Source organism: Paroedura picta, chromosome 9 (assembly GCF_049243985.1).
Source record: "Paroedura picta isolate Pp20150507F chromosome 9, Ppicta_v3.0, whole genome shotgun sequence".
In the NCBI taxonomy this organism is placed as follows: Eukaryota; Metazoa; Chordata; class Lepidosauria; order Squamata; family Gekkonidae; genus Paroedura; species Paroedura picta.
Window position 1 is genome coordinate 2169512 of NC_135377.1, and position 21578 is coordinate 2191089.

At 52.6% G+C, this 21578-nt stretch overlaps 1 protein-coding gene across 5 annotated transcripts; it reads right to left on the reverse strand.

The window, feature by feature from the left end:
* Positions 1-1781: 1781 nt before the first annotated feature.
* Positions 1782-20895, reverse strand: EEF1D (eukaryotic translation elongation factor 1 delta). 5 transcript variants are annotated; one of them, XM_077351326.1, is made up of 10 exons: positions 20744-20895; positions 18038-19290; positions 16324-16447; positions 12176-12247; positions 7128-7199; positions 5312-5411; positions 5035-5138; positions 4026-4310; positions 2880-3074; positions 1782-1868 (listed from the first exon to the last, which is right to left on the reverse strand). In XM_077351326.1, the coding sequence occupies exons 2-10, from the start codon at positions 19288-19290 to the stop codon at positions 1830-1832; spliced, it is 2244 nt and encodes a 747-aa protein (XP_077207441.1). In that variant the 5' UTR covers positions 20744-20895; the 3' UTR covers positions 1782-1829. The 5 variants fall into 5 exon arrangements, with proteins under 5 accessions (XP_077207441.1, XP_077207445.1, XP_077207442.1 ...); XM_077351330.1 differs by lacking the exon at positions 12176-12247; XM_077351327.1 differs by lacking the exon at positions 7128-7199 and having other exon boundaries at positions 5312-5471.
* Between the last annotated feature and the right edge of the window lie 683 nt (positions 20896-21578).

Sequence of the window (21578 nt, forward strand, 5' to 3'; positions counted from 1 at the left end):
GTCTCCTCTAAGCAAGTCCCTTGGTCCTGCCACAGTCTGGCCAAGGATCGCTTCACAGGGTGGCCCTGTGTGGCCGCAGGACAGCAATTTGGCTGGAGTCTCTGGGGACCTTCGGGCCCAGCAGGAGTGGAACAGGGACGAGCTTTTGAGCAGGAGGTCTTCCGCCGTCAGATTCTTCCACTCACTCAAGAGAGCCTGGCCTTGCTGGTGTCTCGGGGTGGGGGTGAGGGTGGGTGGGGGCGTGCTCTACCTGGTTGCCTGACTGGTTACGGCCAAAGCAGCAGGGGCAGGAGAACTGCCAAGAGGATATTCCAGCTGCTGATGTGTGCAGGGGTTCTTCTCCCGGTTTTCCTGGAACGGGGGCTGCCAGCTCACCCCTCTTCTCTTGAAACAATTGGCTTGGGAGATGGGGGCCCAAGATCACTCGGGGAGCTCCACAGCATGGCAGAGATTTCAATCCGACTCCCCTGGTTCTATTCCAGTATGCTAGCTACCATTTCGCAGTGGCTGGGCCGGCTTCAGCCACCAATGGCCTCCCGTAGGGCAGACATGGGCCCTGTTAACCCCCTCCCTCCCCCCAACATTTCTTGACTTGAGCCACTACTTAAGGCCATGCGGCTACCCAAGGACCCAGCAGGGACACCCACACCACCAGGAGACCAAACTTTGACCAAACACAGCTCTCTCCAGCAGGCAGAGAAGACAGCTTTTTATCTACAGACCAACTTCCCATTTCACATCCCCCCCCCCCCCGAGTTTTTAATGCAGCATCGGCTACAAGAGGGAAGACTGCTTTTTGCTGCTCTGACCTAGAACACCCACACTTGAGTTCGGGAACATCATAGAGACCCACAAAAACGTTTGGGAGGCCCTGTATGCCCAGTTTGTTGGACCACAAGAGGAACTGGTTGGTCCCTGTGTGAGCCAGGATGCTGGACTAGAGGGACTCTCCTGGGCCTGATCCAGCAGGGCTCTTCTGATGTTCTCATGAAGATCTCAGCCTCTCTGCCCTGTTGCTGGCCCTGCAGAGGAACTGGCTGGCCCCTGGGTGAGACAGGATGTCAGAGCAGTGGTTCTCACCCTTCCTGATGCCGCGACCCTTTAAGACAGTGCCTCATGTTGTGGTGACCCCCAACCATAAAACTATGCAAGGGTTCTTTCGCAGAAATTAAACCAAAACTGACCGATGGCGTGAAGATCCATTGTTCAGGATTGTATATAAACTGGTTTTTCCCCGGGTTTTCTCAGTTCAGCTCCGCCTCTTGTCCCACCCTGCCGATCTCGCTCTTTTCCGCTGCTCCAGACAGACGAATGCTCTATCTTGATCTACCCTGCAAGGCTGCTGTGTGGATGGTGCCCACCCCAGGCCAAGCTGCTTTGAACTGGAGATGTCTGGGATGGAACCTGTGACGACCCCCCTGCCAGGCAGATTTTCTACCACTGAACCCCAAATTCCTCGCCATTTATCGACATGGGCTGGTTGAGCCCAATTAAACTCAAGTGGCTCTATCAGCGAATGCAAAGGGTTTGTGGTCGCTTGGTTTAGACTCCTCTTTGAGGCCAGATGTAGGGGCCCAATCCAGAAAGGGGGCCTGCACTCCATGCCCTGTGGCTTGACCTGGACTTGGACGTCCCATCCGTGGGCCAAAGAGGCTTCCTTGGAGGACTGGCAGCCCCACCTCTCAGCAGAGGTGAAGGAGTCGTGGCCCCTCTGATCCAAGTGGGGAAAATCAAGCACACAGATCGAGGGAGGGGGAAAGACTCTCAACTCAGCCCTGCTCTCCCACTCTGGACCTTTTATTAGCTTTAGAAAGGGTAAAGGTTTGCTGTTATATCTTGTTGAAGGCCGCTATGTCGACACTTTGCACCTGGAAGAGAAGAAGAGAGAGGCTCCATCAGTGAGGCCCGAGAATCCTAAGTCAGGCTCATGTGAAATGTTCAGTGGCCTGCATTAACTTCTGGCCAAGCGGGTGCTCACATTTTAGCCAGGGCTTCCCCTTAATACCAAAATTGCAACACCTCCAAGCCTTCCAGGTTGTTTTGATGTTTGCCGAAGATCAGAGAGAGACTCCAGTGCAGGAAGCAGGGACACAGGGGCAGGTCCCTGTTCTCTCTGTTTTGGTCCCTTACGCCCCCCCCCCCCCCGCGCAATATATCCAGTTTCCTTCCCCGTCCAGATCTGTAGCCAACTAGCTTCACTGCTTCAAGATAAAGGATGCAGGCATTGAGGGGCAGAAACATCTGCGAGAACCTCTGCATGTGTGGACTTCAATGGAACGTGAGCACCCCTGAATGAAGTGTTACTCTTGGCGGTAGAAAACAGCAAGAGTCCAGGAGCACCTGAAAGATTCACACCACTTGTGGCAGGGGAGGGGCGTTCCTGAAGAAGTGCGCAGTGACTCATGAAACCTCATGTCCTGTCACAGATTTTGTTTGTCTTGAAGGTGCTTCTGGACTCCGGCTCTTTTCTATTAGTGGTGTTTTAAGGCTGCCTGCGAACCCAAGAGGGCAGCAGGAGACACCCTCAGCATAGAAATCACAGCATGCCGTATGGCAGGGCCTCATTTGGCTACTGCGGGGACTCTTCACGGAGTGACAAGAGGAAGGAGAATGCTCCTGGGGAGCCAAAATGCAACACCTTGTGGGTTATGGGAACACATCCTCTGGCACATGAAGGCATCAAAGTAAATGTGCCAGAGCTGAGCCAGAGGCTTTCCAGCGGGGGCCAAGGATGGCCAAACTGTGGTTCTCCAGGTGCCCATGGACTACAATTCCCAGGAGCCCGTTCTTATTCTTCCCTTGAATTCTTCTGTGGCCTGAGATCTGGGCACCTGGGTGAGACTCCCAACGAAAACAGCCCTCCTGGGGAAGAAACTTACATAGTCTTCAAACCGGGTGATCTCCTCCTCCAGTATATCCGTCCCAACCTTGTCGTCCTCCACCACGCACTGGATCTGGAGTTTCTTGATGCCGTAGCCCACCGGGACCAGTTTGGAGGCTCCCCAAACCAGGCCGTCCAGCTGAATGGTTCGGACGCACTCCTCCATCTTGGCCATGTCGGTTTCATCATCCCACTGAGAAGGGCGGGAGAAGAGGAGGGGGGGGGGTTACCTGGGCCAGCAGCAACGTGAAACGCAGAGGCTGAGCTAATCCAGCCAACGCTGGCACGAGACTGCCTGCGGAGAGAGAGGCTTTCTGGGAGATCAGCAGAAGCAGGGAAACAAGCAGGTCCCTTTCTCCTACCCACGTGAGTTAGCTAAGCTGCTCTTACTGAGCAATTCTGTGCAAGGGTGGATTCCCCTGGAAGTCTCCACAAAGGGCCTTCGTGCCAACAGCTCCTCCCCCCATCTTTCCTTGGACAAGGGATTATCCTGTTGTTTGCTAGGCACCTATAAGATCGGAGATCTGCCCACAGACAAGAGTCAGTCAAGATCCCAATTAGGAGCGGAGAAAGGACAAGTGCAGAGAGCAACAGGAGCTAGCAGTGGAGGAGCTTGGTGCAGCTCCACTGGAACTTCTGCAGAGTGGATTTTGCAGGACCATCAATTGCAAACCTTTCTGGCCACAGAACCAGCATCAGCCACTAGGGTGGCAGGGACTCAACGAGTGGCGAGTCAGACGTCACAGGGAGAGACAGCCTTTGAACCCACCTGTCTTTAAAAAGTATCTTTTCCACCGCTTGGTTTATGTAGTCCATAATATACTGCTGTAGAGTAATTACACATTGTGATATTTATATTAGCAGACCCCTACAAATTTGGATATTGTGTGACCAATTTGGGGCTGAACTACATAAACCAAGACATCATCAGAGACCAAGTCATTTTCTATAATTTCACCACCCATAAAAATACAACAAGAGAAGACTGGGTTACTAACAATATTGAGAACATCACTGATGAAGATAACAGAAATGGACTATATCCGGGAATCCCTTTTGAAATTGTTTTGAACGTTGGAATACATTATTTCGCCATCGTCATCCCAACCCAGGCCTGCTTCCCGGCTAGGCAAGAAAGGCTTACGGGCTTGACGTCCAAGAGGATGGAGGACTTGGCAATCAGGCCGGGCTTCTTGGACTTCTTCTCCGTGTACTGCCGGAGCCGCTCTTCCCGGACTCTGGCCGCCTCCTGGTCTTCCTCCTCATCATCACTGCCAAACAGGTCAATGTCATCGTCGTCGTCGTCATCGTCGTCAGCAGCAGCAGCAGCACCAGGGGACTCGACTTGCCTCCCGAGAGAAGACGCAGGCAACTCTACTTTCCTTGACAGAGCAGGGAGCGGCTCGACTTTCCTCATGGGGGTGACGTGCTTTGCGGAGGCAAAAAGGAGACAATGAGGCCTGCTGTGAAGCAAGAGGGAGACGGGCTTCTTCCTAACTGCCCCAGGGGTGAGGAGGCCGACTGCAAAACCACCCAGCTGCGTGAAAGAGGGGTGGGGGCACGCTCCAGCACAGGACATTGTCCTCTGCATATGGGAGGGAACAAGACGTGCCCGTGGGCAGAGCCACCTCCGTTCATTTCAGAAGAGCTCATGCCAGAGAACTTCTTGCAGTGGATCGTGCCCTGAATCAATCTGCAGGATTTGAGGTGCAAAATGACACCTGTTTATACTTACTTATTTACAAAATGTGCATCTTGCCCTTCTGTCCCTACAAGGGCTGCTCCAGGAGTTAAGGAAACAGCCAAGGCACAAAAGCTGAGAGAATGGGTGGTGTTGAATTGGACACATGAAATATGGAAGTGTTACACACCAACCCTTCCCCTTTCCTTAAACACTGAGATGTTCCCACTTTGAAATGGGGCAGAGGCTACCACCAAGAAAGCAAGAGGGGAGAGGAGGGCCAGCCTGGGTAATGCCCCAGGACTGCCCGCGGACTTTGGTCAGAATGACGCTGTATTAAGGATGTGGCCAAGGCCACAAGACCAAGTTATGGGGCTCAACAGAAGCATCTTGTATGCAGGCTGCCCCCGTTTGAAGTAACAGAAGGAAAAGCATCTTCCACAGATTGCCTGCATGTGGAGGTTGGCTTCACCTGTGTGGGGGGCGTCTGGGACAGGTGATGATAGGTCGATGCCTTCTCCAGCACACTCAGGCGAGTTTCCAGTCTGGAGATGGCAAGATGGAGATCCGTAACCACTGCAGATGTGAGAGAGAAGACCACAGATACACACGGATGCCATTAGCCGCAAAGAAACCTGGTCAGGACAAAACACGTTGGCTTCTGTCCCATCCAGCCAGGCAGCACAGGCATCGAGGGCAGAGAAGATCCAGCACTCCCCCCCCCCCGACGATTGGGACTTGTCCCTTACCGCTACGCAGGTTCCGATTCTCCGTCTCCAGGTTTGCAATCCTGGCCACCAGCTCATTCTGGTCTCCAGAGGGCCCTGCTGAAGAGGTAGCGCTCCCACTCTGCAAGGAAGACAGGCAGCATGAAGGGTCGGGGAGTGCCACCTGAACAGCACGACAACACTGGGGGGGGGGGGGGAGAGGCAGGAGAAGAAGAGACGCCACACAGGGGAAACAGTGAGCACAAGGAGGACAAAGTCACAAAAAGCACACAGTCCGTCAAGCACTTGTCTGGAACTTGGTGATGAATTGGTGTGTGGGAATCACTTTCCTTGACTTCTTGAAGGCAATATCTTTGTGGCCTCATCATGTGAAAACATTTGACATGTGAGCATTATGCTGACTGACGGATTAGATCTTTAGCCTGCCAAGGGTTCATCCAGGTGAGTCTTGTCTACTCAAACGGGCTCTCCAGGGGCTCTGGAGGTGTGGGGGTTGAACCTGGGACCTTTTGGGTGCAAACAGAGGCTCTGCCACCGAGCCACAGCCCTTCCCTTCTTACCCGTGTAAAGCCTCCCAGAATTTTAAATGGAAGCCATCATTGCGGGCCACGCAGTGATGGCCACAGGAGCAGGGGGTGGAGAGAGCCCGTAGAAGCAGGGCACATGCTGGGCATGGGTTCAGGTTCAGATCCCAGACCTCTCAGCTGCTGCTGCCAAGCAGAGTAGGATATTCCGGGTAAGAGAGTCTAGTTTTTTAGTCTGGCATACAGCAGCTTCAAATGTGCGCTTTGTAGGAAAGGGGGTGTTCCCTGCCCCGATACTCTTGGGGGCAAGGGTGGAAAGAGCCATCAGGTTTGCTATCAGACTGCAGTATTCAAGGTGGGTGACCTGAACTGCCCCCTGGTTTGGGAACAGGGTGCGTGAGACTGCCACGGATGGCTCCAAGGCTTCTGCAAAGACCTCATCCGGGACGCAAGGAACAGATCGACTGGTTCCGTGAGCCTCCGGGTCAGGCAGCATGTCCTGTGGCAGACCGCTGCTGGAATTGGGGCCATTCTCAAAAGGAATAGGCGGCGGTGTACAGCAGCCTCTCTCAACTTCTTTACCTTTGAGAAACCCCTGAATCATTCGCCAGGCTTCGAGAAACCCCAGAAGTGGCCACAATCATGCAGAAAATGGTTGGGAAGCACAGCTGTGGACACGCCCACTCGGGGCCCCTCCCCTTCCCATCCCCTCCAGGCCCATCATTGGCTATTTTGGGAGGGGGTGGGCGGGCCAACATGATCATGAGAGAGCCAGTTTGGTGTAGTGGTTAGGAGTGCAGACTTCTAATCTGGCATGCCAGGTTCAATCCTGCACTCCCCCACATGCAGCCAGCTGGGTGACCTTGGGCTCGCCACAGCACTGATAAAACTGTTCTGACCGGGCAGTGATATCAGCGCTCTCTCAGCCCCACCCACCTCACAGGGTGTCTGTTGTGGGGAGAGGAATGGGAAGGCGACTGTAAGCCGCTTTGAGCCTCCTTCGGGTAGAGAAAAGCGGCATATAAGAACCAACTCTTCTTCTTCTTCTATACCGGGGTGACTGACGCTCTCTTTTCCCTCTCCAAAAAAATTCCCGGAGGGCAGCTGGTTGCCCTTAGTGTGGCTACCTGGCAAGCAGCCACTTGTTAACTGGTCCCCCGCCTGGCTCAGGAGTCAACGCAATATGAAGACAACAGGGGAAACAGGAAAGAGCAGAAAATGCCCCCCCCCCAAGCCCCATGACAAAGGCAGACAGACAGGCAGGTTAGGCTGAGCTTTCCTCCGCCCCCGACCCCCCCCCCCAAGCGACTTACAGTCGCACGACCTGACTGTTTCTTGCGACGAGCAGGAGGGGCTTCCTGGGGGTTTTGCAAAACTGTCTTGAGCTGGAGAGGGCAAGAGCATTTTGGGTTTGGGTGAAAGAACTCTCAGCGGCAAGATGCACTTGCAAGAAAAGCATGCACAAGTCGGTAGGCATAAACAGAATCAGGAGCCTTCTGCTAAGGCAGCGACCTGGGCGAACGATTCAGACAGAGTAGTTTAGGCCCCCTCGCTCTGGCCAGCCAGGCCCGCGCATGGTCAATCAATGAACCACAAGGTCAGCTGGCAGTAGTTTTTGGCCAGATGACAGAGCTAAACCTGAGCTGGGGAGCCGGCGTAGCAGTTAAAAGTTTTGAACTCGGATCTGGGAGACCCCGGCTGGAGCCTCCTCTTGTGCCCCGGAAACGTGCTTGGCGTTCTTATGAAAGCCTCGGCCTCTCTGCTGTTTTGTTGGCTGTCCAGAGGAACTGGCTGGCCCCCATGTGAGACGGGAGGCTGGACTAGATGGACCTTCTCACTGGTCTGATTCAGCAGCGCTCTTGAGATGTTCTTAGCACTTTTCTTTCTCTTTTTTTACCAAGTCTAAGCAGAAGAATAGCTCAAACATCTAGAACAGGGGTAGTCAAACTGCGGCCCTCCAGATGTCCATGGACTACAATTCCCAGGAGCCCGTGCCAGCATTCGCCAGCGAATGCTGGCAAGGGCTCCTGGGAATTGTAGTCCATGGACATCTGGAGGGCTGCAGTTTGACTACCCCTGATCTAGAACAACAAACATCTAACCAGCACTGAAATTTTAAGAGCAAAGAACTACTGGATGCCTTTCAGGATAACGTGCCTTTCGTCTAACAAGCATGTTAGGAATGGCCCTGCTGACTTCCAACTGGTGAAGAAGTGAAATGGAACAGAGGCTGAAAATACCCCAATCCCCAGAGAACCCCCTACCATCTGGCCCCCCAAAAGCACGCTGTGCAACCACTGTGCAAACACCTGACTGGGCAAGGGACCTCCCTCTGGTGTCTCCTGCTTGCTGGTGCTTACAGGAAGCAAGCTGTGCAGGCCCACACAAGGACAGGCCAGCAGGTGGGCTGGGCAAAATCCACATGTCTGCAGCAGAAACCCGGGTGGGGGTGGGGGGCAAAGGACGAGGGAAGAGACTCCAAGCCCGCTGGGGAACCTTGAGACAATCAAGACGGCCAACCATTATAGGAGAATGTGACAGAAAAGCTAGAAAGATGATAACAATATCATTTTAATAAATAAATAGAACATGGCAAAATGACTGCTGAATTAGTACAGGGATGACCAAATTGTGGCTCTCCAGATGTCCATGGGCTACAATTACCATGAGCCTTTGCCAGCATGTTCGGATACATCTGCAGGAGGCCGGACGGCACATGATCTTAGCCAAAAGGCCCAGTAGCCTCTGATCCTACTTTTAATGGTGTCGAACAGCACTGTATTCTGGGACCTACTCTGTTCGATTTTTGTATTAACTCGATGGTCAAAGGTGTATCTGACCCCAATTTTCAATCCCCCCCAATGGGCCTCTAGACCGCTTCCAACTTTTGCTTTCTCCAGGCACAGGCTTAAGGCCTATGCTGAGGGGGGAGGCTGAGGGCGGACAAGGACCTCAGCTTTTAGCTATGTAAGGACCACACATTTCGTTTCATGAAATCCTGTTCAAGCCACTGCAAAGGAGCCAGGAGCTCAGAAGCCCAAGCCAATAAATTTCAAACTTCTCCCATTTGAGAAGTCACAAGTCACATCAGCTCCAAATCAAACCCCCCCCCCCCCCCCAAATTCATGGATCTCCAACCAGCTTGGCAACAGAGCATTAAGACCAGCATGCTCATTCAAGCACACCACATGCACAATTTCGAGGTGTTCAAAGCGATGAAAGGGAGAAATGGGCAATGATGACGCAAGGCCATGCAGAAGCAAAGCAGAAAGGACATGCATTTTGCTGCCAGCAGCTTTTAATCTCTTCCCTCCTCATCCCGCTTTTCTTTGCCAATTGACTGGGTGTCTGAAGTCCCCCAGGGATTCACAGCAACTCAGGGCTCAAGGCCTAAACAAGCTGGATGCTGCCATACCTCAAGGCTCACTTCAGTCTTATGTGCTGCTAAACGCCACAGAGAGACAGAGAGCCGGTGGGGAAGCAAGCACGGAAGAGACCCTTCGTTTCACAAAGAAGCTATTCCAATGAATAACAATTTATTTCCACCAATAATCCGCCTGTCTCATTCAGACTCAAGGTGGAGTACCAGTAGGATAAAAACTTGGCAGTCAATCGGGAAGCTCTCCAGCTTCAAATATTTACGACTAGCGTGAGTCCCGTGGCAGGTTTCTGAGTCTTACCTATATTCAAGGCATTATTACTTTGAATAATAAATTAAACCAACCTTTGTTGGGCTTGAAGGTGCCTCTGGACTCACACGCTGTCCTGCTGCTTCAGACCCACACGGCGACCTCCCTGACCCTATGAAGCATGGTTTGTTTGGGACACTAACCGTTTTCTTAGCCCTGCCCCTTCAAGTGAGCATCAACAATGACCAAGCGTTCCAAAACCCCTTTGCTTGAAAAAAGTTCATTCCCCCTTCTTTTAGGGCTCTGCTTCCTGCCGCCATCCACATAGTGGAAACTCATCTTAGCAAAAGGCCCAGAAGCTTACGATCCTACGTATGATGCTGTCAAACAGCACTGCATTCTGCAACCTACTCTGACTTTTGTCTGAAGTCGATGGTCAACGGTGTATCTGACCACAGTGTTCAATCCCCTCCGATGGGCCTCTAGGCCGCTTCCAAGTTCTTTCTCCAGGCGGCTCTCTTCTGTTTTCTCTGGAATATATACAAGACCCCCACCAACAGCAGCAGCTCACTTCCTTCGGATTGCGAACCCACTTTGGCTGAGAAGGGGCATCATGCATCATACATTTGAGAGAGCTTCTTAGCTAATTTCCTGCACTGTTGCTACTCCTTCCTTCCCCACGATTAGACTGCTAAACAGCTCTTCCAAAACAAAATTCTGTTCCATGTTCACAACAGTTCAAAGGCAAGAATCTCGCGCTGCACTCTCATTGTGAGGCAGGAATACAAGCTTGCCTTCCACTGAATCAGACTCTGGGTCCATCCAGGTCACAGTCTTGTCCACTCAGGCCGGCAGCCGCTCTCCAAGGTCTCAGGCTGAGGTCTTTCCCATCCCCTCCTGCCTGGCCCTTTCAACTGGAGATGCTGCCTGGGATTGAACCTGCTGGGACCTTCTGCATGCTAAGCAGAGGCTCTGCCACTGAGCTGCGACTCCCCCCCCCCCCCCCAAAAAAAGATCATTGCTCCATCATGGCCGCAGTAGCTCTCCTGGGTCTCAAGCGGAGGTCTTCCAAATCCCCTGCTGCCCATTTCCTTGAGGGGGAGATCTCAGGGACCGATCCTGGGACTTTCTGCAAGCAAAGCACGTGCTCTCTACTACTGAGCTGCACTCCTCAACTGCATTGCCAAGACCACGGACAGAGGACTGTTTTTATCTAGCAGCCTAAAGCTTTTCTTTCATACGCTTTTAATACCAGAGAGACAGACCTTGCAAGAGGAGCACTAGCATGCTCTGGTGTCCAACAATTTCTCTCCCTGGGCACAACAACAACAACAACGATAACAACAACAGCTCAGCACAAACCTGGGACAGTCTCCCACTGCTTTGTGAACAGGGTTCAGCTTGTGGGAAAAAGCAAAGAACATTCCTAGAGCACGTGAGAAGGGTTAACGCTGAAGCAGGGTCCCTGTTCCGAAATAAACAATTAAAGCAATGTATCCAAGGGGCAATCTAAAGGCACACGTTCCTGCAAGTAGCAAGAAGAGCGGCCTGCCTGTCCACCTACGAATACTGCCTCTGTTCCTGAAGTAACAGACCAAAACCCCACCAAAATCCCAGTCCAGCAACTAGAGGCAGCCCAAGGAAGGACCCGACTTCTCTGCACAAGAGTTCATCCTCCTACGGAGGCCTGTGATTTCTCCTGGGATTTTCGGAGATGGTTGCTAAGAGCAAAGAAGCAATAAAAAAAGACCATGTGAGATTCTTCTGCTTTGCTGGGCTTTAACCGTTCCGGGCTGCATGATGAAGACTGTGCCGACACACAAAGCTCCCTTATACTGGGGGGGGGGGAACTCTTCTGTAGCACCTGACCCTTTGGGGATGCTGGCACAACCCGGTGGGCTTAGCCACAACATGGCTGCCGCAGGAGGTGGAGCCAGATTACCTTCAGTCACATCATGAAGACCTTGGTGTTGTGGGAGCCAGCTGCGTATAGTGGTCAAGAGAGGCAGCTTCTAATCTGGCGAGCCAGGTTTGGTTCCCCGCTCTTCCACATGCAGCCAGCTGGGTGACCTTGGGCTCACCACAGCACTGATGAAGCTGTTCTGACCGAGCAGGAATCTCAGGGCTCTCTCAGCCTCACCCACCCCACAGGGTGTCTGTTGTGGGGAGAGGAAAGGGCAGGTGACTGTAAGCCGCTTTGAGCCTCCTTCGGGGAGAGAAAAGCGGCATATAAGAACCAACTCTTCTTCTTCTAAGGGACTCCAGGACTCGGATCTAACCTAACCTTCCATGCTAGTTTCTCTCTGACAGGTGCTGTGTTGAACCTCCAGGCCATTTTTAAAGGAGGGAGCAACATCAACACACAGAATCACTCACCTGCAGCCCCAAATGGTTAAGCCCAGCAAAAAGCGCCTCATGCAACAGCTCCTGTTACCTGTCCTGGCTCCACACCATAAGAGAAAAGGCCGAAGGCTGAAGGGATTAGTCAACTCAGGGCAGCTTAGCTCAAGCAAGCAAGAACACAGCGCATGCCTCTTGGGTGGAGGGCAGCCTCGGAAAGAGACCTCATTCTGCCTCGCCCTTCCCCGCTTCAGTTGTGGCAAGGAAAGCCACCCACGCAGCCTTCTGGAAATCAATCGGGTGGGGTGGGGGGATGTATCTGTGAGATATGCCATAGCAAGGAACAATGGATGCAGTTCAGCCGGCTGGTGAGAGAGCGCCCGGGTACTCACTCCGGCCAGCGACTTCTGGATATTCTCCCTGGCTCTGGCAATGTCGCGGAGGATCGTGCTGGCTCCGTTCTCCTGCAAACAGTGCAGAAAGAACCAAGTGTTGTTTTCTTCTTTAAAAAGGTACACACAGAAGCAGCAGAGGTTACTGAGGGTGGAGCATGCGAGAGGGAGGGAGAAGGTGGAAAGCAAATGCCGTGAAAGGTCAATCCCTTAGTCCCCCTGCGGGAGGCCCTTGGACACTCTCGGGCACACGCCCTAACAGTCTCCCACTCCTCTCTCAGACGGGCGAGTGGAGCTGTTCATGACACAACCATTCCAAGAGCGTCCCTTGGGCTTTGGAGCGGTGTTTCGGAGTGCAGTGGCATGCTATAGCTTTGCGCTGGCACAGCCATTCCGGACCCTGTTTCCGCACACCCGGAGCCCAGGAAACGAGTTCAGTTTAAGTTTGTCAGACAGGGAGCGAGCGGGACCAGCACCAAGAATATTCTCCACTAAGCAGGCCCATGGAAAAATGAAAGTAGGATGACGATGGCGAGGAAAGTAGACTGGGAGTTAAAGGAGACAGAGCTGCCAATGACTGATGCCACTCCTTCCGGCCCCTACCAAGTCTCCCGCACGACCCGCCTCGTCTGACCCTTTGTCAGCTACTGGCCATGTCTCTACACACATCTCCAACTAGGGTTGCCGCTCTGAGGGTGCTCGAGCGCTCAACCCTATCTCCAACCCTTTAAACATGAGAGTTTTCAGGAAGCCAGACTCCATAAACACACCCCTTCAAAGCTCTGAACAGAACCTTTCAAATGCCTGTGAACTTCTGAGTTTTATCTGGTATCCCTCGGCAGAAAGGCTAGGCATGGAAAACCAATCTATGTTCTCAGATTTCTGGCCCCAGCGGTGACAAGTGGAAGGCCCTGGGGCAGACATTCCAGACCTTGATCCTCTGCAAATAAATCCAAAACTAGCAGGCAGCATCAGCACTTACAGTGACATTGTCCGAATTCTAGACACTCCGGTCACAGGATACCCCTCCCACTTAAAATTGGAGGCATGTTTTTATTTTCAAGAAGTAGTTTCTAGTGTTACATGTAGAGGATTTTTTTCTTTTTTTTTCTTTCCAAAATTCACTTTTTGAAGATATGGTCATTGATTCCTCTTGTCCTCTTGCAAAAGAGGAATTTCTCTTTGTAGAGAAATAATGGCACCCTTCTGTAACTTCAGCCCGGAAGCTGCTTTATATTACATGCTGCAGGGTTGTGTCCTCGCAGGAGGAAAGCTAGGGAACGTATTACCTTGCCTCTGATCCTCTGCAGAGTGAAATTCTGCTCAACCTCCCTTCCCACCTCTCCTCTCTTTGAATTTCTGTGTGATCAAAATGCAGTTGATGAAGATGCTGGCTCCAAATTCCCAAATGGAGTTATGGGAAATAATTTCATGAAGAGGCTGGATAATGAGGATCCAGGAGACTTGTCTCTGAGTTGGGTCTCAGAAGGAATTCGCCTTGCTGCTACCGGATAACCCGGGCAATGCTGCTGCTTTGGCAGCTCTTGACCAAGCCAGGCTGCGATTATCTGGGCCCAAGTATGAGGGAAGGGGGCAGGGAACTAAGACAGTGTCCTTTTTTTAAAGCCATATGGAAGTTCCCTAATCTTCTTTCTCTTCTTCTTGCTGGTCAGCCTGATAGCGTGTGATACTTTAACCGCTTGAGCCATGCCTTCTGCAAGCGGGTGGCAGTCAGAAGTGGCATAAGGCTGATCCACGGACTGCCTCCATCCTCTCTGATGCTGGGCATTCCACTTCTTGGGGGGAGGGGATGGGGGACAAAGCTGACCATTGCTGCATGGAGATTTCCCAGTCAAGGTGGGCTGGTTTTGCTTCCACCTCTCACACTGGATAGCTTAAAGAGTACTGGACTGGCAATCCAGGAGTCCCAGATTCGAATTCTCACTCTGCCACAGAAGTGCACTTTGCCCAGTCACACCCTCTCAGCCTGACCTACCTTACAGGGTAGTTGCTAGAATAAAATGGGGGAGAGGAGAACAATAAAAGGCAGGGCACAGAGGCATAACAAAACGGCACAGAGTGCCCCCCCAAGGGAAGGCAAGGTACAAATGAAGTCAATGGAAGGAATCAATAAGTAGCCACACTGCCCTAATACTGCCACTGATTTCCTCTAGAAAATTGTACCTCAGAAAGCATCAGTCTAATCCATGTCAATGAGAAGAAGCAGCAGGGCAGAGTTACAGTCCAGCGGCAGGAGAGACTTTCATGAGCTTGTTCTCTGGCCCACAAGCTGTAGTTCAAGCTCACGGAAGTCTCTCCTGCCACTGGACTCTTAACTCTGCCCTGCTGCTTCAGGTCAACATGGCCACCCACTTGGATTCTATAAACCTGTCAGTCCCAGGGAAAAGATAATGTAATTTGCTCCCAGTAGCTTACTAAGAGGAGCTATCAGGAAACTTTAGAATGAGCCACGGGAACATAATGCTGAAAAGGTGCACACAACGCTCCGTCCCCCCTCTTTGCCACTTTGCAAGGGTGCTCTCTGTCCCTCACTGCCTGCCTCTCTCCAAGACACTCCCTGTTCCTGCAGTAGAACGAGGGACACGATCAACAGAAATGCCCCAGAATAAGGAGATCCAAGCAACAGAAAGGCACTGCTAGAAAGGCATGCAGCCCAGCTCTTGCAAATCTCAGCTGCCATCCAAGGAACCACCTCTTCAGAATCCCCATCACTACATACTCCCCCTTTGCTCACTTGAGGAAAAGGAAAGAAGCAAATGAACAGGTGTCCCCACAGGCACGCTTCATGCAGTTATTAGGTCTTTGCTGTTGCAACCTGGTTTCCACTGAGCTCTGCTAGCTCTTTCCAGAGCCCCTCCTACACGCAGCTAGGGGCACCAGGGTCCAGTAGAGGACAGTGCAACTTTTATTAATGTAATTTTGCAATAAGGAACGTGCTACCTCCACTCAAAAAGAAAGGTACACTTGCTGACGCTTGCAGACTGCTGTAGGTTCAGCACCAGGGCCACCAACTCTGAACAAAGCGACTTTGAGAAATGTTCTGTCCTCCATTATTACCCCCTGCCACGCCTCCTCTTTTCTTCCTTTGCAGCCAGAGCTTCCTAATAGACATGTGTCTTCAAAGAAGTTTGAAAGCCACACTGGACTACGTACAGCCATTCTAGATCTTTTCTGCAGCCCTAGCATGGTAAACTAGACAATCAAGAAGGTAGCTAGTTTTTGGTATTCTTTTGTCATTTTAAGAACAGAAGAAGAGCCTTGCTGGACCAGACCAATAGTCCACCTAGTCCAGCATCCTTTCTTGCACAGGGCCAGCCAGTTCCTCTGCAGGGCCAGCAACAGGGCAGAAAGAACAAGGCCTTCTCCTGATAAGAACATGAAGAGCCCTGCTGGATCAGACCAGTGAGGGTCCAACTAGTCCAGCTTCCCACCTCACACAGGGGCCAGCCAGTTCCTAAAAGCACAGAAATAATTCTGCTTGCACTTTTTACGGGCAGGAGCTATGCTGGTGTTGTCCTTGCAGAGGAACTGCTTGGCCAATGCATGAGACGGGATGCTGGAGTAGATGGACCCCTGGTCTGATCCAGCTGGGCTCTTATGATGTTCCTGTATTCTCAATGGTCTCCCTTCTGTTGGGAGATGGGATGAGAGGGGCTGCCTCCCTCTATCCACAAGCAAAAGGCCAGCCCTTGGCAGGAGAATGGCAGGAAGTTACCATCCTGAAAAACCCCATACTACAGATACACAACTGGAGGAGCACTCTGCTCTGAATATTACATGTGCACATTCTATAACCATTCTCCAACCATCTCAGAGGCAGCATGCCTCTGCACATCAGTTGCTAAACAGGCACAGCTGCCTTCATGCCCTCCCCATTAGCTTCTCAGAGGTGCTTGGCCAGCCGTTGCAGGACTCTACACTACGGGGACTTCTGGATTTATCCAGAACATGGTTCCCTGCATTCAGCAGGAGCTGGGCCAAGAATATGTCTGGGAAAACCTTCAGCATGCAGTGGAGCATAAAACCTCTACTGCCCTTCTGCTTGCACCAGAAGCACACTGACACGCCCACAGGACCGGCGCCTCTGCCCGCCCCTCCCCCCTGGAGGTCGTGGGCAGGAGCCTCACCTGCTGGCACGAAGGGGCGTGGGCAGGACCGTTCATCTGCTCGTAGTACCGCCGCTCGGCATCGTCGTACTTGAACTTATCGAACCAGATCTTCTCGTGCATGAGGAAAGTGGCTGCCATTTTTCTGCAAAGAAGAAGAGACCAAATGAACGCCCGAGAACACTTCAGCCGAGTAGCCAGGAGCCCCCTTCGCCAAGAATGCTGCCTGCTCCTCCTGGCCTTCAAAATACACACGGGTTACCCTCATCCCCACCCCCCCACAAACTGATCCCAGTTACAGAAGCCTCATCGCTCACATGCCAGCCTGTCTACTCGGAGCTGCTTGCTTACTGGACACGGTAAAGTTGAGCCCCTTTCAGCACCTCTTCTAAGCCCATTTTAAGCAGTCTCAGGTAAGCCCTCAAGAATCTACACCAGGGGTAGTCAAACTGCGGCCCTCCAGATGTCCATGGACTACAATTCCCAGGAGCCCCCTGCCAGCGAATGCTGGCAGTGGCTCATGGGAACTGTAGTCCATGGACATCAGGAGGGCCGCAGTTTGACTACCCCTGATCTACACAGACCAGTCAGTGCAACATGGCGAAGGGGCCAGCCACGTGCTGAGAAATGGCTCCATCCCGGCAGCACTGAGCCATTCCAAGAAAGGCAGAGCACACGGTGTGGAGACAGGAAGGCAGATGTGGCCCCTCCCAGCCCCCCCCCCACGGCGCCCGCATCTCTTCCAGAGGGCTCTGCATAAATGGCAAGCAGGGTAACACGCCCTTATCGGCCTCTGACCACAAAGCTGGAACTTGCTCAGAATCAGATTCAGAACCAGGTGTATTTGCCAGGAGTCACCAGCCAGGTTGCATGTTTGGTTGTTTCCAAAAGCAACCCATGGAAGGAGAATCATGGGGCATTCCCCCAAACAGTGTCTTCTCTTCAGCTGGGGAGCTCTGACACGCAACAACAAATGTGAAAATTGTGGGTGCAGTGGTGGAATCTACAGGGCTATGCAGAGCTATGCAGCTGGTGCTTCCCCTTCGTAGGCCTGGGAATGGGGCTGGGGGGAGGTGCGACACTGCTCATGGCAGGAGGCTACACGGGAGCTTTTGGGCACGGGGAGGGGGGACCACGAAGGATCACGGGATGAAAAGAGCACAGGTGGGGAGAGGAAACCAGCACATCAAGGGCTGTTGGGAAGCCCTGGAAGTGGGGACAAATGGCATAAGGTCCAGGTGAGAAAACCACCGTTCTTATTTCATTCTAGGCACGGAACACCCAATGTCCTTCCAGATCACACCAGAGAACCCCAAGCACCCCCCCCCCCCCAAGAAAAAGGCATCTTTTATCATCATTGGGCTTCTAGAAAGAGCAGCCAGAAAAGGGGAACACAGAACGGGTGGAGTCTAAAAACCTCCCCCAGAACTGTCAGGGTGCCCTTTGGGGAAATGCAGCACGGCTGCTCTCCAAGCGAGCTCCCACACGCCTCACCGCAAAAAGCGCTAGGTCTCGGGCATGCTATACGGAGAATGGCACAGATGCTTTGCCATTAAGCGCTCTAGGAAGGATCAGGGCTACTCATCGCCACCCTGCAAATGAAAGTGGATTTCTATTCTAGCCTCCAGGCCCTTGTCCATCCTACCCCCCCCCCCCTCCATACACATATAGAAACTCCTTCCTCTCTACCGGGGCCTGGTTTAGAACAAATTACCCCAGAACAAGCTTTTCCTACTTAGCATTGGACTCTGGAGTGCTGGAAGGCCGGGCTGCAGGCGGGGGGTCCCGCGTGAGGACAGGTCCGGACATCCTGGCGTTCTCTTGCTCGCTGGCCAGTTTCAAGGCCTTGGCCGCATAATACTGTGCTTCGGCGTTGTCGTACATGGGCTTGTGGAGCCACAAAGATTCGCTGTCCTTGTGCATGAAATACCAGGTGGACGGCATGGAAGAAACATCTTGGGGGGTGGGCGTGGAGGCGGGGGCGTTCCCCCTCTTGCCTGTGCTTCGGCTCTTGTCTTTGCGGCTCCTCTTCAGCGACTCTGGCCGCCCACGCTCCTGCAGCCTCACCTTCCCGGGCGGGTGCCCATCGAACATGTTTGTGTAGAAGCTTCTCTCCGCGTCATCGTAGATGGGCTTCTCCAGCCAGACTTCCGAAACCAGGGCCTGTAAGCCAGCCATCTGGGGCTTGCCGTTCACAGTCTGGTCCAGCTCGCCCGGCGTATCAGGAGAGACAAAGGGTGTGCTGGCGCAAGCCACAGCCTCTGTGACCTCGGCTGGTGTCGAAGGAGTAGGCAGGGCGGTCCCGTAGCCTTCGTCGGGAGTTTGCTGTTCGACGGGGTCTTTGTGGCCTTGCCAGGGAACCGAGGAGAGGGGAAGGGCCTGCGGCAGAGCTGTCGACTCGCACTTTTCGACAAAGGTCTTCTCGGCATCATCGAAGTTGACCTTGTTGACCCAAACGTCCTGGACCAGGTGATGACAAGCGATCAGGCTGCCGTGGGAGCACTGCAAGACCGCCAGGCTCCTTCTCGGCTGCAGGCCGCCGAGAGGCTCCGCTTCAGACCAGGGCACCAAGGCGGACTGCTCTGCGGTCCGGGGCGTCTCGGAAGCCGCCTGCAAAAGCGCATCCGCAAGCTTCTTCCGGTAGGCGGCTTCTGCCTGATCAAAGAGAGGCTTGTCGAGCCACACGCGGTCAGCTAAGAGCCCGGCCAGGACGGCATCCACTCGGGGCTCCAAAGGGCCAGCCCTGGGAGGACACTTCCTCTTCTTGCGCTTCTTGCTGCTTCCAGCTCTGCACAGCTCCCCTTTCGGCTCTTCCTCGCCGGGTTCGTCGTGGCAGAAGCCGTTCATGGCCACCAGCTCTTGGCAGGGCCGGGAGGCGGAGGCCGCCAGGGTTGCTTCCCGCTCGTAGTGGAGCCTCTCTGCCTCGTCGTACCTGTGCTTGTCCACCCAGACCTTCTCGGCCGGACCCAGCAGCTTTCTTGTCCTCATCTTCCCAAAGGAAGGCGGCAGCATTAAGAGACAAGCAGAATGGTATAGTTGCAAGAAAGAGACAGTTGCTAGTGGCATGCAAGAAAGCTCCAGCCCTTTCGGGAGCTCGGGCTCAGCTGAGTCAATGGGACCAGTCCATGGGACCAGGCAAGCAGCAGCCTTTGGACTGGATACACCAACTACATCAAATATATTTTGATATTGCTTTGGTATGGTGGCATCCCGAATACACACACACACACACTCGCACAATACAGCCTACACAATAAAAAAAAGTTTAACACTAACTTGGAGGCATGGATCCCCATTAGCAAAAACAAGGGTGGGACACTTTCAGCATGGCCATTGCTGGACCCTTTCTACATGCGAGCTTTTAAAAAGTCTCATCCTGTCCTTACTAAAAAGAGTTAGGAACAGGAAAACATGGACAGCTTTTTGAAACGGTGCATTTCAAGTGATGCAGACAGGACGTGAGGGAAGTTATAGAATCCTAGAGTGGGAAGGGACCTCCTGGATCATCCATTCCAACCCCCTGTACTGTGCAGGACACTCACATCCTTCTTGCTCATCCACTGTCACCTGCCACCCCCTTGAGCCTTCCCAGAATCAGCCTCTCCATCAGATGGCTCTCCAGCCTCTGTTTCAAAATTCTCAAGGGTGGAGAACCCACCCCCTCCCGAGGAAGCCTGTTCCACTGAGAAACCCTCTTGTCCCTTGTGGCGGAGGGCAGGTATGGGGGTCTGTAACAACGCCCCTCCAGATGTCCATGGACTACAATTCCCACGAGCCCCTGCCAGCATTCGCTCGTGGGAATTGTAGTCCATGGACATCTGGAGGGGGGCAGTTTGACTACCCCTGACATAGGCAATCAGGATTCATTGGTGATGTTCACACTGATAGGAAATGCCCCAACCAAATCTTTTTACAAGGATCACTCTTTACGGTGTTTCTGGAGGCTGCCTCAGACGACCCTGGCCTGGCGGTCTAGAGCAGGTTAAGATTTTTAACCTAAGCTGCATGCTCATCCCAGCCGCACGGAGGACGGGCACAGAGAAGGTGAAGTTACTCATGGTCTGTGCCCCAGCATGGACTACGGGTCAAGTTATCACTCCCACAATATACTGTATTTTTAAACGAATGGGTGCGTTTCCAGCACAGTGACATTCTTGGGCTATTGCTAAGACTTTGTACTCATAGCAAAAACACTGAATAAAGCAAAATCTTACTTCTAGAACTGGGTTTCAGAGGGTAGCCATATTAGTCTGCAGTACAACAGCTAGATTTGAGTCCCGGAGATTTCCAGGGTAGAAGCTTTCATGAATCAAATACCCCTTTCCAGTTACAAACTAACAGACAGGAGGCACCCCTCGATTTAACAGATTTTTCAAAAAAGGATTTTAAAACTGACTTTATACATTCTCCCATTTATCTCACTGAAGCTTTTGCTACTTACTATTGATGTCTTGAAAAAGAGTACTTGCTTTACAAACTTGGAAAGGTTTTTTTAAAGTGTTACTCTGACGTCATGTGGAAGCCAATGCCTTTCCAGCCCCTGGCAAGATGTTGAGAAGCTGTGAGTGGGGGGGGCCTGGAACACGGGATTGTGACGGGCAGAAAGGCCGTGATGTCACAATGGCGCCCAAGGTGTAGGGGGAGCCAGCTCCCAGTCATTCTGAAGACCCCCCCCCTCCAGCACACACACATACACACACCAAAAAAGCAGCGCAGGGGGCCTCGAGGTTCCCAGCAAGCCACTGAATTCAACCCCATAACAATTGGAGCCTCCAGGTCCCATTTTCAAAATACTTTCTGCAATGTCCTCGTTCAATAAAGAAAGCAGTCTGTCCACACAGGGCAAAAGAGACACGAAATGAAGTGGAAGGGGAATTGGGAACGAAGCAGCATTTAAGAGAGTAAGGAAGACACGGTTTAGGGACAGGAAGGAGCTCGGGGGAAGGGAGGGGGCAAGGGTCTTCCAAAACAAAGGCTGGTGCAGAATAGGGCCCTTCCATAGCCATTGACCAGGGCAAAAACAAGCTATAATTTGTGAAGGTCCGTGGAGTAGGAAGAAAAATAGTCAACATTTATTTTGTTTATCCGTTTGCACGATGTTTCAAGGGTACAAAACACTCAGGAAGCCAATGGCCCCCATAAGCGGCCAAGTTAATAAGCAGCATTAATGATAAAAGAAATTCATCAATAGCAATATAGGTTTTTTGGGGGGAAGCCACCCCCCCCTCAGGGAGGTAGAATACAACTTGGGGTGGCCAGGAGGGGGAATAAGTAGG

Coding starts and splice junctions, on each gene's coding strand:
- EEF1D (XM_077351326.1), bottom strand. CDS start 19,290: ATGAGGACAAGAAAGCTGCTGGGTCCGGCCGAGAAGGTCTGGGTGGAC. Junction 16,448..18,037: donor ACTCCAGAGTCCAATGCTAA/GTAGGAAAAGCT, acceptor TCTTCTTTGCAG/AAAAATGGCAGCCACTTTCC. Junction 3,075..4,025: donor TCCTCTTGGACGTCAAGCCC/GTAAGCCTTTCT, acceptor CGCCCTTCTCAG/TGGGATGATGAAACCGACAT.